At 35.5% G+C, this 12,744-nt stretch overlaps 2 protein-coding genes across 2 annotated transcripts; one reads left to right on the top strand and one right to left on the bottom strand.

Moving 5' to 3' along the window:
• Nucleotides 1–1,371: 1,371 nt before the first annotated feature.
• On the top strand, nt 1,372–2,625 carry LOC123873134 (transcription factor VBP-like). Its single transcript, XM_045917846.1, has one exon. The coding sequence runs from the start codon at nt 1,457–1,459 to the stop codon at nt 2,096–2,098; it is 642 nt and encodes a 213-aa protein (XP_045773802.1). The 5' UTR covers nt 1,372–1,456; the 3' UTR covers nt 2,099–2,625.
• Nucleotides 2,626–3,652: 1,027 nt separating this feature from the next.
• Nucleotides 3,653–12,705, bottom strand: LOC123873136 (40S ribosomal protein S12, mitochondrial). The gene is made up of 5 exons (XM_045917849.1): nt 12,570–12,705; nt 12,406–12,475; nt 5,097–5,284; nt 4,349–4,512; nt 3,653–3,792 (listed from the first exon to the last, which is right to left on the bottom strand). The coding sequence occupies exons 2-5, from the start codon at nt 12,473–12,475 to the stop codon at nt 3,711–3,713; spliced, it is 504 nt and encodes a 167-aa protein (XP_045773805.1). The 5' UTR covers nt 12,570–12,705; the 3' UTR covers nt 3,653–3,710.
• Between the last annotated feature and the right edge of the window lie 39 nt (nt 12,706–12,744).

Consider the following 12,744-nt stretch of genomic DNA (forward strand, 5'->3'; position numbering starts at 1 on the left):
GTGTGTATGTATGTATGTATGTTACTCTTTTACGCAAAAACTACAGAACGGATTTAGCTGAACTTCGGATCAGAGATAGATTATACTCTGGATTACCACATAGGCTACTTTTTATCTCGGAACATCTTAAGTCCCTACGGGGTTTTGAATATCCTAAATCCACGCGGATGAAGTCACGGGCGTCAGCTAGTACCTAACTTATAATTTTAAGATTTACTGCAATTAATGACAAGGAGGTATAAGATAGCTAGACACACTTTACGCATTTGTAATCACTACCTAGGTATATATTATTATAAATAAGAGTGCGTTTGTTTGTTGGTTTGTTCTTCAATCACGTCACAACGCAGTAACGGACGTGATTTTCGGCACGGACATACCTGAATTCGCATAGGCTATTTTTATACCGGATAATCAAAGAGTTCCCACGGGATTTTTAAAAACTCAAATCCACGCGGATGAAGTCGCGGGCATCAGCTAGTATTTATAGGTATATGGATAAGTTAGCACACAGTTGTTTCTCTAATTCTATCTAAGTTTAATTATCCTCCAAAGTAGGCACATATCTATCTAAACAGCTCATTAGATTTGCAAGTATGGTGTACCTTATCTAATATCGCTAAGTGATCAACTAACGATGCTGAATGATGTTGATGATACACTGTGTACATAGTGTATAATAAATGCAAAGAGACAAACAGAACTATTAGAATCTCTAATCAGCCCTAACATCTCATAAACAAGTTTTGATCAATACATTCAATAGTAGCAATTCCTTAACGAGCAGCGAACAAATAAACACAAAAATAAATATTTTGAGTTAGGTACCTACTTTAAAAGTATGTAATATTTATGAAATCGACGTATTATTAAGCACTGATAGGTACCTAATTACCTTGTAATAGGCATATAGGTAGGCATAGCTCTCACTTACTAAGTACAATATTTAAAAGAAAATATGGGATTGACTAAAAAATGAAAACACATTCTTTAGTCATTAACAGAAGCATATGTGTGCCTACAAGTAAAATAACGTTAAAAACTAGTTCTTACCTAAATTATTTATAAGTAAGTATTTATGCTACCTACATCACTACATAGATTTAACATGTTATTTCATAACACCATCTAATTTATGGCGTCAAAGTCCAACAGAACCCAAAAAAGGAGCAAAAAATAACCAAAATGCAAATCTACGCAACATCCAAAAACAAAAGATCTTTTGTCACCATAGCATCCCGTTAACGCGCAGGTAAACAACCCTTGCGCTCCAACCCTTCGCTTATCGCAAGGGCTAACTGGGGTGGGGGTTCATCCCAGCAAGCCACTCCTACTTGCATAAAAGTAAAGGGAACATCTTTATTATCACTAGTTATTCCTTAACTACCGTGACGACAAGTTACATCAACTTATAAATTCAACTTAACGCATAAAATCAACTTAAATTTACTTAAAGATGGCTCTTTGGACGCCTTACGCTGAAAATACAGCATTAGATCTTACAGTGAAGTGTAAACCTGAAAGAATATCGCCTGAATCTTATCCGACGCAGTTCCAAAGTTACGAAAACCATACAGTGTACCAGCCTCATAGTGTTTACCCTTATACCGTGGCGTATCCGGTATATGTGCCTACAACAGAAGCCCCCGTGTCGCCTGTGTCTTCGTGTACAAGTTACCCAAAGTCCATCAGTCCTCAAAGAAATGGAATGATTTCACCACCCGAATCACCAGTTTCGATTAACGAGAGAAAACGACCAAGTTATATGATGGATGTCGACTCTTTATCCGATGATCCAGATTTCCAAGCATTTGAAAGGGATGCTTTGAGAGCTATGGCGGAGAAAAATGGTGGAACTTTACTTGGGAATAACCCACGCATGCGTAGAGCCGTCCAGACAAGCCAAGCTGCTGATGATTCGTACAGAAAACAGAGAGAAAGGAATAATTTTGCAGCCAAACAAAGTAGAGATAGGAGGAAGTTGAGAGAGATTCATTTGGCATTAAAAGTGACCTATTTGAAGAATGAAGTCGCGAAACTGAAAAGTTTATTGGGAAGTCAGACTTGTGTTAGATGTCGTCAGCCTTGTATGTGTTAGGATTGTTCTAAGTTTTATTCACGTTATTTTTAAGTTGTATTTATTGTGACGAGTCAATTTAGTGTGCAATCTTGTAAATATTATTGTAAGATAAATTATTATTAAAATATGTTTCGTATTACAGTACAATACATGTATGAAGCCTAATTCCTACTATGTATGTTATGTTATAGTACAAATATAAATCTAGGGTGAAAAATACATGGCATTTTATACATTGAAACCTTTTTCATTTCTGTTTTGATAACCTTTTGAAATCATAAACTACTTACGAGTAAGAACATAGGCAGGTGTTTAAATAATTAAGAATTTACCGCAAGTAGGTAGTTTTTCTTCTTCGCTTTTTCTTATTTCACAAAAGAAATATTAGTTAATAAAAATATGTCATAGACAATAATAGTTTTGTAGATATTTAGGTAAGTATCTATTATTCAGTAAGTACTAACTGATGCCTGCGATTTGCATGGATTTACTTATGTTTGAAAAATCCCGTGGGAACTCTTTTATTTTCCGACAGCCCATGTCCGTCCCCGGGATGTAAGTTAAACTCTGTACCAAATTTTATCAAAATCAGTTAAGCTATCAGGCCGTAAAAAGCTAGCAGACAGACACACTCTATACTACTAGTTTGGATTTCTATCTAGGTAGGTACTTAGTAATTGCATCTATTAAAGTTTACTAAAATAACATACTTACATAATTTAATTTACCTATTATAGATGGGGAACTAAAACAGTTTAACTTGAGCATCCATGCACTAATTTTATAAAACCGAAAAAAGGTCTGTTTGCTACATTTTATCCCGGAAAACAAAGAGTTGCCACACGATTTTCAAAAATCTGAATCCACGCACGGGTACCAGCTTCTATAAATCAAATTATTCATACTTACTTATTTAATCAAATCGGGAATCAAACCCGAAACTTTTCTTGCTTTCTTACAATTCCAATAATTTTTATACTCTGCACAGAAGGTAGGTGAAACCTACCTACCATAAATCAATCTCATAAAAACTTTTTAACCTCAAATTTTTATAGTAGGTACAGTGGTACCTATGTAAGGTTTTGTTTGCGCAACAAAGCGATGGGCGCGGCTTGCGCAAGCGCATCCGATTCGATGGCAACGACCAATCAAAATGGTACTTACGTACCTCTATAAATATAATATTATGTACAGGCGTACAGGGTTCTTTTGTGTAAAACTGCGATACAATAATTTTTAGTACCGAAAGATCATAATATTATTATTTTATTTTCTGTTTATTATCAAAAATTCTGGCGAAAAAGAAAATAAGTTTCAACAATAAAAATTCCTATAAAATAGAGAAAAAAAGATAGTAGTTCGATTAGGGCGCAGGTACCTTCTTATATAAGTACCTTGTTTATACATTCTTACTTATATAAGTAAGAATGTATAAGCAAGTTCTAGAACCTAATTAAGGACGGGCGAATATAACAAGATTTTGTGCGCACGGAAGTGTGGACATCCAAGTTCTACAACTATGTAATGTCAGGATAAAAAATGTATAATAATTAGTAAAATGAAAAGCTTCAGTTAACTTAATCTAAATGTAATTTCGGCTACAGTAGGTATATACAACGGTTAACACTAGCTAAACTTTCTGCTTGATGACGTGCGGCAAATCGAACTTGCCGCGGACGCACTTTAGCTTCACGCCGGGGCAGTCCTTTACTCTGAAAATACAGAAAATATTAATTAATGAGTACAATTTCTCGCTCATTCTTGTGGGTTGTGACCCTTTTCAATAGGATTTTAGATAGATAGATAGATAGATAGATAGAAAGATTTTATTGCACACAAAAACACATGTAAAGGAATACAACACAGAAAGAAGAAAAACAGAAAAAACAATGGTGTGCAAAGACGGCCTTATTGCTAAGAGCAATTTCTTATTTAGGTATTACAATGGGTGGGCTCCCTTTTTCTTCCACATAACATCTATTATTACTATTATAAATGCGAAAGTGTGTCTGTCTGTCTGTGTGTCTGCTAACTTTTCACGACCCAATAGTTTAACCGATTCTGACGTGGTACTTAGCTAGCTTAGGTATATTCCAGGGACGGACATAGTCTTCTTCGCAGACGAAGAAGTTACCGAACCCACAATTTCAGATGTTTAAAAATCCCGCGGGGACTCATTAATTTTACGAGACCAAAAGTAGCCTATGTCCTTTAATGGGATACTAGGTATTTTTGAAACACATTTCATCAACATCTATGTATTATTACCTTCCGACCCTGACGAGCACGATGTTGTGTTCCTGCAGGTTGTGGCCGATGCCGGGGATGTAGGCCACCATCTCGCGGCCGCTCGACAGCCGCACCAGCACGCACTTGCGGTTAGCCGAGTTTGGCTTCTTCGGCTTCTTGATTAGAGTCTTTAATACAACGCCCTAAAACAAAAACTTCCATGTTATCTTGACAGAATTCCGCCTATCACAAAGGGACTGGCCAACTACTGAGACTTATTCCTATACCTTGTTCACCGAGTCAAGCTAACATACAGCATTCCAAACCAATGGTAGATTATTTTGACGATTCAAAAGCACTTCTAAAAGTTTAATTGAATAAAAATATTTTGAATTTTATAATTTGAACATAGAGCGCTTTCTCTTGCACGATTGTATGGAAGTGAATAGGACGCAATAATATGATTGTGACTGTTATTTTATAAACTATATCTACTTGCATGACAGGTGTACGCAAGTTATGTTATCAAGTATTCAATATATGCACAGTATCAGAAACCACAAGTTAGATTGGTGTTTTTTTTGGACTTTCAAATTGTACTATCAAAAATTTTAAAAGGATTTTTAAATAGCTAGTTATAGGTATATATGGATTTAGATTTATAAAGACTTTATTGAAATTATCCAAAAAAAAAGGTGAGGATTTATTAAGTTATAAATAAAAGGAAAACCTACGCAGTATTCTGAGCTCCTAAATACATCGGTTTAAATATACCAAGATAACACACCTTAGCAAAAGGATGACCATTGAGGGGGTTCCTGGATTTCCTCTTCTTTATGTGTGGGCCAGTTTTGTGCATCTGTGCCAGCGACGCCATGGCTCGCGAGACCAGACCGGATGAAGGTTGCCATGTGCCAGCGAGGATGCTGGCTAGAGGGGCAGGTTGGCGGACTAGTGATTGAGTGTTTGTGATAGCTGAATGGAAAAACAGAAAAGTTTTATTAGTAAATAATTTTATCCAGTTTACTAACCTTTAGTTTAAAAGTAATTACTAGATGATGCCCACGACTTCATTTGCGTGGATTTAGATTTTTAATTTTCCGGGATAAAAGTTACCTATGTCAATTACCATAATGAAAGCTACCTCTGTACCCATACAAATCAGTTAAATTGATGGGCCTTTAAGAATCCCGTGGGAACTCTTTAATTTTCCTAAAATACAAAGTAGCCTATGTCCGTCCCGGCATATAAGCTAACTCTGTACCAAACGGTTGGGCCGTAAAAAGCTAGAAGACAGACAGACAGACAGACACACTTTCATGTTTATAATATTAGAATACGCAGATTTTTAAACAATTAGCCCGCTAGGGCTCTGCTTGTTTTCTGAGGAAATTGACATATCAACCGCTGGATCTAGAAACTTGAAGTTTTGAGGTTCTCTTTATAACATATTCCAACGGTGAAGACGTCTACCTTCAATTCGGTACGTCAGGGGTTCAAATCCCGGGTACGCACTTCTAACTTTTCGCAGTTATGTGCGTTTTAATAAGCTATTTAATATCACTTGCTTCAACTGTGAAGGAAAACCTCTGATGAATCCTGAATGTCTGAGAGTTTTCCAAAATGTACTCAAAGGTGAATGAAGTCAGCCAATTCGCAATTGGCCAGCGTGGCAGACTATGACCTGAATCCTTCTCATTTTGAGAAGAGACCTTTTCAGAATTTTTCACATTTCAATGATTGAAAAAAAAAAATTGAAAATGTTTAATATTCTTAACATTACTTTTCAGGAAAATTCCAGTAGTTTTTGATGAACAAATCTTAAGCCTACCTATTATAATAAAATACCGTTACATTGAAGAACAATGTACCCAACACGGCAGGTGTAAAACACAACCCGGATAATCCACCAATGAAACCTTTTACCAACAGAAGAAATTCGAAACATGGATTAAAAGTTGTGTAGAATTATAATTTAGATGAGTACAGTTAGGTAAGCACGACATTGTGATATGGGGGTTTGAAGGCGTAACCGCAATTGTGTCAAGTATATGGGGTTGTATCAAACTCCCATGGTTCGGGCGTAGGTATACCGTTAACGTAAAGGATTGATTGACATGTCCAAGGTGTTGCACGATTCGATTCAGTGGGAATATCAAGTGTGGTCTGAGGAAGAATAGGTTGGATGTATTGAGCGTTTTTTTCAGCCACAATACGGAGGTTTCAGCTTTCTACTCTTTTGAGATTTCACTCGATCTATTTACTTATTAGTTTTAAGATGTAATTTTTCCCAAAGACAGATTATTGTGTGAATTTTAGTAAGTTATGAAAAAAAAGTTTACGACGAATTGAGAACCCCTCCTTTTTCGAAGTCGGTTAGAAAGAAATGTTTTTTTTTTAAAGAAAATTATACTTATTCAACAATGACGCGATGATGTGAAACATACGTTAGAATTATATCTACACGTAAAACTGGACGAATTTTAAAAGGATTTTATTTCAGCACTCATTTGCCCTCATTGCTGAGGGTTTGAACCCTTCCATTAATTATTTAATACACCACCTAACTACCTACTACTGGAATAATACTGCGACTTCCAATACTTTTGAATTTCACCGATACCTTGTTATAATATGTAAACCTATTATACCTAAGGAGAAAGCTTAATGTATGTATAAGTTTAATATGTTGTTTTTTGGAGAAATTACATTTTGCTAGGTAAGCCGAAAACACATTTCAGAAGTCGGAAATATTTGAGTATCAAGTAAAATAACAAACGCAAGCTTGTAGTCCGGCTACGAGGCAAACATCACGTCTGGTCCAGCGCTGGGCATTGGGCACGCAGGCAGTGTCCGCGACATGTTATTGTTTGAGATAATCGCTGCCAAGTGTGTCCAGGGACAGGCCAACTTGCATCTGTCTAGCGCAAGCAAATATTTCTATGTGGTACAAGTGATAAACTGGAGCCCAGGCAGAAATATTTTTGCTCTACAAAAAGCGATACTATTTAATCACTGTTACACTGTTTAATCTTTGAATACGGAGAATGTTATGATGTTTATTGTTTATTTATTTTTTAATTTGAGGACATAATTGAACATAATATAATAAGAAATGCACACTGTCCACTCTTAAGCATAAAGAGAGATTTCTGTATTCGACCATAAGTTCAATATATTTCGTTTCAGGTTTAAAGAATTTATGATTAGTGCTTACTTTCTGCTTCCTTAAATCTATCATTCTGTTCACATTTATAGCTGACGTCACCCGGGTCACGGCTGAAAATAAATCAGCGTCCTGTATTTTACGCGTGTTGGCACATATAATCATGATGCAAGGCATTATGCTGAGCTGTTCATTCATTCAGGACGGTGTCATAGATGAAAATTTTACATTTGTATAATTTATCTGTGATGCCAACGAATAAATATTTCTTTCATTCTTTCAATATATCCATACATATAATGATCTGGCAGTAAATATGTACCAACTTTACTAATGTTTTACTTTGGCTTCAAATCTGTACAACCAAGATATTGATATTATTAGGCATTTAATCGCTGCCACTCATGACTTGATGACAAAATGAAACAGTACCTACCTGCTCTTTTTGCGGATTATAATCCGCTAATAGTGGGCATTGTCCGCAGATGACGGACGCATACATTTGAAATTATCCTTTCTGACAACGTTCCACAATGACTAGAAAAAATCCCCGATCAAACGCGAGCCGGAATTGCACACGTCGAATTCCGTACCAATGTAATTTGATTTTTTTAATTTGCATTGCGGCCATTTTGAAATTCACCATATTGGTTTTTTAATATTTGTTGTCATAGCGGCAATAGGGATACACATTCCGTAAAAATTTCAACTCTCTACCTAGCTATTACGATTAATGTGATAGGTACAGCTCGCGGACTGACGGACGGACAGCGGAGGCTAAGGATAAATACGATTTTAGTCCTTAATCTAAAGATACTAAGGGTAAACCTTTACATGACAGTTGACACCCCCTGCCACCTCCGAGTACGGAACCCTGCTATTACAGGCGACAATGGGCAAGAGTTGGCCACGGGAGCATTGTGTCTTCCCAGAACTGTTGTAAATCATATTTGTGTAAGAATAACATGAATGCCACTCACAAACGGCACAACTTTATCACACTGATAGTGTACATAATGTGGAAATTCAAATCCCTTCGCACTCGCAATTGTCAAGTCAGACTGAGTGTTACACAATGCTCCCAGTTATTACAAATAACTGCACATTATTATGAATTTCTAATCCCAAACTGAAGGTTTGTTGGAATTGTTTATTAAAATATTAAGTTTCTCAGAAGGGTTCCTAGGAAAGATCTTTCAAATCAAAAATCAAAATGTTCCAAATATCAATATTCGTATTAGATTAGCTGCCCCGCTATCGCACCTCAAAATCTGAGTCTACGTTTTAGAGATAATCCACATGAAAAATAAGTATATGAATCCCAGGCGCAATAGCCTCGATAGCTCAACAGGTTGAGGAGCCGACTGAATTCCGAAAGGTCGGCAGTTCAAACCCCACCCGTTGCAATATTGTCGTACCCACTCCTGGCACAGCTTAACGCTTAATTGGAGGGGAAAAGGGAGTATTAGTCATGATTGGCATGGCTAATATTCTTTAAAAAAAATTATGGTGTTATGGATGAGAGGTCTCAGGTAACTGATTTTTTAACAAGTATAAAACTTCCGTATTTCTAATCGTTTAAGAAAGGATACATTAAGAATCTGCGGCGAAGCGATCAAAGGATGCAAAGGCGAAAGATAACCTTGCAAAGGAGCACTTTCTATGAGAAAATTCGACTCGGGGAGATCCCACGCAGCGTCCTTTCAAGTGACAGTGACCAAGCTAACGGGGTGATAAATGTATAGCTAATAAATTGATTAAAGAAGTATATCACTAAATATTTCATTTTTGACACTATCATGATTAATATACCACTACCCAAAAAAGGAGGGCAATGTTTTCAGGATAGATACACGTATTTATGCGTGTTTTTATTTCACCAAAATTTCTAAATACCTGAATATATTGTTTGGATGCATGTGGTATCATTAGAATCTTTACGTCATACTGAGTGCTACGGGCTATAACTTTTTTGAAAAAAAAATAATAATATGGCGGCTGTATAATGCCATTTTAAAAAATTTTTTAAATCGTTTTTTTTTGGCATGGCAGTCGTTTTTTTTAATTTCTGTTATTACGATTTAGATGATACGTTGTAGAGAGAAAGAGGTAATTATACCTATATTATCTCTGTTCATCAGTGTTTTAATGAAGCGCCTTGTAAATTATTTAGAGTTTAGACCATTGGCCTATATCTAGATAGGTGTTGTTTAGAAAATGGCCAAACATTTATAAAATAAATTTTCAATTATAATTTTCTATGGTCGCCTATAATAAAGGAGCAGTCAGAACCTTGCAAAGTCATTGTCCAGTAAATACTTTATACTACAGTGAAGGAAAAAACGTCTTCGCATTGCAATAGTGATTCTAGAATCTGCAAGTAACGCAAAGTGCGACAATATGCACAAAGTCGATGTGTGAATGAGATGTTCATCAGTGGCTGGTCAGTGCTGACTCATGCCACTCTCGCAACCCTTATTTATACGAGGCTTTAATGGACTGTTCGCAAAAAAAGCCTTAAATAAAATTGTACTTAAATCTAGGAGACTAGATATTGTCAGCCGAAGCCAAGTAAAATATGACCAGTCATAAAGTGCACAAATAAAAGGACGTGAAACTAGGCTCTTTATTGTTAAAAAAATAAAAAATAAATGGAAAAAATTGTTTTTTTTTTACGAGATATTTTGACTCCTCCTAAAGCATTAGTTAGGTACTTATGTTTATAAATCGCAATAATTCATAAACTGTCTGGGTTATTATTATTATAGAGTTATTATTCCTAACTCCGGGCTAATCGGTGAGAATTTCTTAACAGAAAACCCCAAAACCTAAACATTTTTGGTCCGACTCCAGAATCGGAGCCAGGACTCGTCATCTGCAGTTCAACGTGTACCAGACCAACGAGGCAGTTAAAGGCAGTAACTAGTTTACAATAAAATAGCTACAAATAGGTAGTTACATAATACATTCCAATTTAATTCACCTACTAAATTATTTTGCTGACTCTACAAGTCCCAGTGGACATAATCCGGGTCCACGCGGAAGGGTTCCACGCAAAAGACAGGCGCGATCGCAATCCCTAACAAATATTATTAAAAAAAACATTCGCACAATAATATCCCCTAACTCTTTCTAATAGAGGTGTTAATCGCGCGGGTCGATGACGCAGCTGCCCAAATTGATGCAGATGCGGATTTCGCGCAGCGAGCTGACATGTCCGATAAATTGACAGTTATATACGGTTTCCTATTTACTTGAGGGATTTATTTGCTTTGTGTGCTATTAAATTCCTCCCTTGCAAGGCCCTTGCTATATGCTGTATAATTATTCATATATACCGCGACTTTTATGATTAGGGATAGTGCCTACTGCCTAGTGCCTACTAGTCACACCAGCAACTTTTTATCAAACGTCAAAACGCCTATGCTAATTAATCCGGTAAATTGAAGACTTTTACAAGTTAAAAAACATGAATTACGTAACAAAGCAAATCAAATTGGTAAATCAATAACCTATTTTATAAAATGCAAAATTGTGTTCGTTTGTTGGTTTTTTGCATGAATATACTCTTTGAAGATCTGGAGAATAACATAATAGGCTACTTTTAACCCTGGAAAATCAAGTAGTATACACAGGATTATTAAAACTTAAATCCCCGCGGACGAAGTCGCGGACATCAGCTAGTGAAGTGATAAAAATTGTAAGAAAATAGTCATCATAAGTACTTTTTATTTGTAAAACAAAACATAATCGAATACAAAAATTGGAACTTGGCTTTTGCACAACTGTGCTTTAATTTTTTTTTTTTAGTTACTACATAAAATCCACACATATTTTATTTAATAATATAAATGTGAAAGTGTGTCTGTCTGTCAGCTAACTTTTTGCGACACATCTATGTAACCAATTTTTATGAAATTATGCATAGAGAATAGAGATAGCTTGCATCCCAGAGAATAGGCTGGAAAATCAAAGAATTTCCACTGGATTTTTTAAAACTTACATTGACGCTGACGAAGTTGCGGGCATCATCTAGAAATCCATAGTAATATTCATGCAAAAGTGTATGTCTGCCTGTCTGTTACCTTTTTACAGCCCATCCCCATAGCCAATTTTAACTGCATTTGGTACAGATATAGCTCGCAGCCAGGAGACAGTAATACTAAATGAAACCCATACATGTCGCCAAGAGCAACAGCTTACGAATAGGCTACTTTTAGTTAACCTGGATAATCAAAGAGATCCCACAGGATTTAAAAATGGAAATCCAAGTGTACCTACTACAGGCTGCAGTCATCATTCACAGTCATCTAAAATCTGCAAGTTTTATTCAAAACCCCTGTTTGAACTACGTAATGGTTGAATTAAATTAAGTATTTAATAGTTTCCTGCATAAAAGATTTGACTCATGTTTAATTATTATTATTAATTTGTCACACAAATTCTATTTAGCAGTTAAATAAACTAAAAAAGTTTATACTGGTACCTATTCAAAAACATTAAATAAAAATATAAAAATAGGTAAGTATACTAAGTTCAGTTAGCCTTAATGATTGCCATGATGTATATTGTAGGCAATATTTGAGGAGCTGAACTGTGCACAAAATAAAATATTACAGGAGCAACAAAAACTGATTGAAAGCTATGAAAACTTTATTGTTATTACACCGTTTTGATCGAATTCATGAAATTTACACTCAGTTTTAGCCTGTTAGCACAGTTTTAGGCCATTTTGCTTGAATATTAATTCAGATTTCTATTCAGTGGGCCAATAAAACCATTTTGATCAGAAGTTTAACTATACCCGTTTTGTTCACTAGCCTCTCATTTATTTCCAAAGAACTAATAAATGTAGGCTCAGAGCATTATCAATGATTATACCTAGGTCATAAATGTGTCTTGAACACAAACATTCAAGTTTTTAATTTACCTTGATATGGTGAGCACTGAGTTTTTAATCCAATGGAAAGAAGCGATAACCCTTTTCGCAAGAAATTCATCTGAAAATAGATAAAAACCGAATATAACCTAAAATTTATTTTGATTGATCTTGTAAATATGAGAAGGCAATATCAAAAAATATAATGTTGTTACCTTGGAGTTGGAAGCTCCGTTTTTATCCTTCCTCCGTTCTTTCAGTGAAAACCCAAAATAAAGTTATTGTTTTTCATAACATAACCTCAAAACTTACACTTTTGATAATATTTCGTTATGTCACTTTGACTTTACTTACCTAGTATTGCAATTTAGAAAAGGTTTTATAAGGTTT

This window comes from Maniola jurtina, chromosome 16 (genome assembly GCF_905333055.1).
Source record: "Maniola jurtina chromosome 16, ilManJurt1.1, whole genome shotgun sequence".
In the NCBI taxonomy this organism is placed as follows: domain Eukaryota; kingdom Metazoa; phylum Arthropoda; class Insecta; order Lepidoptera; family Nymphalidae; genus Maniola; species Maniola jurtina.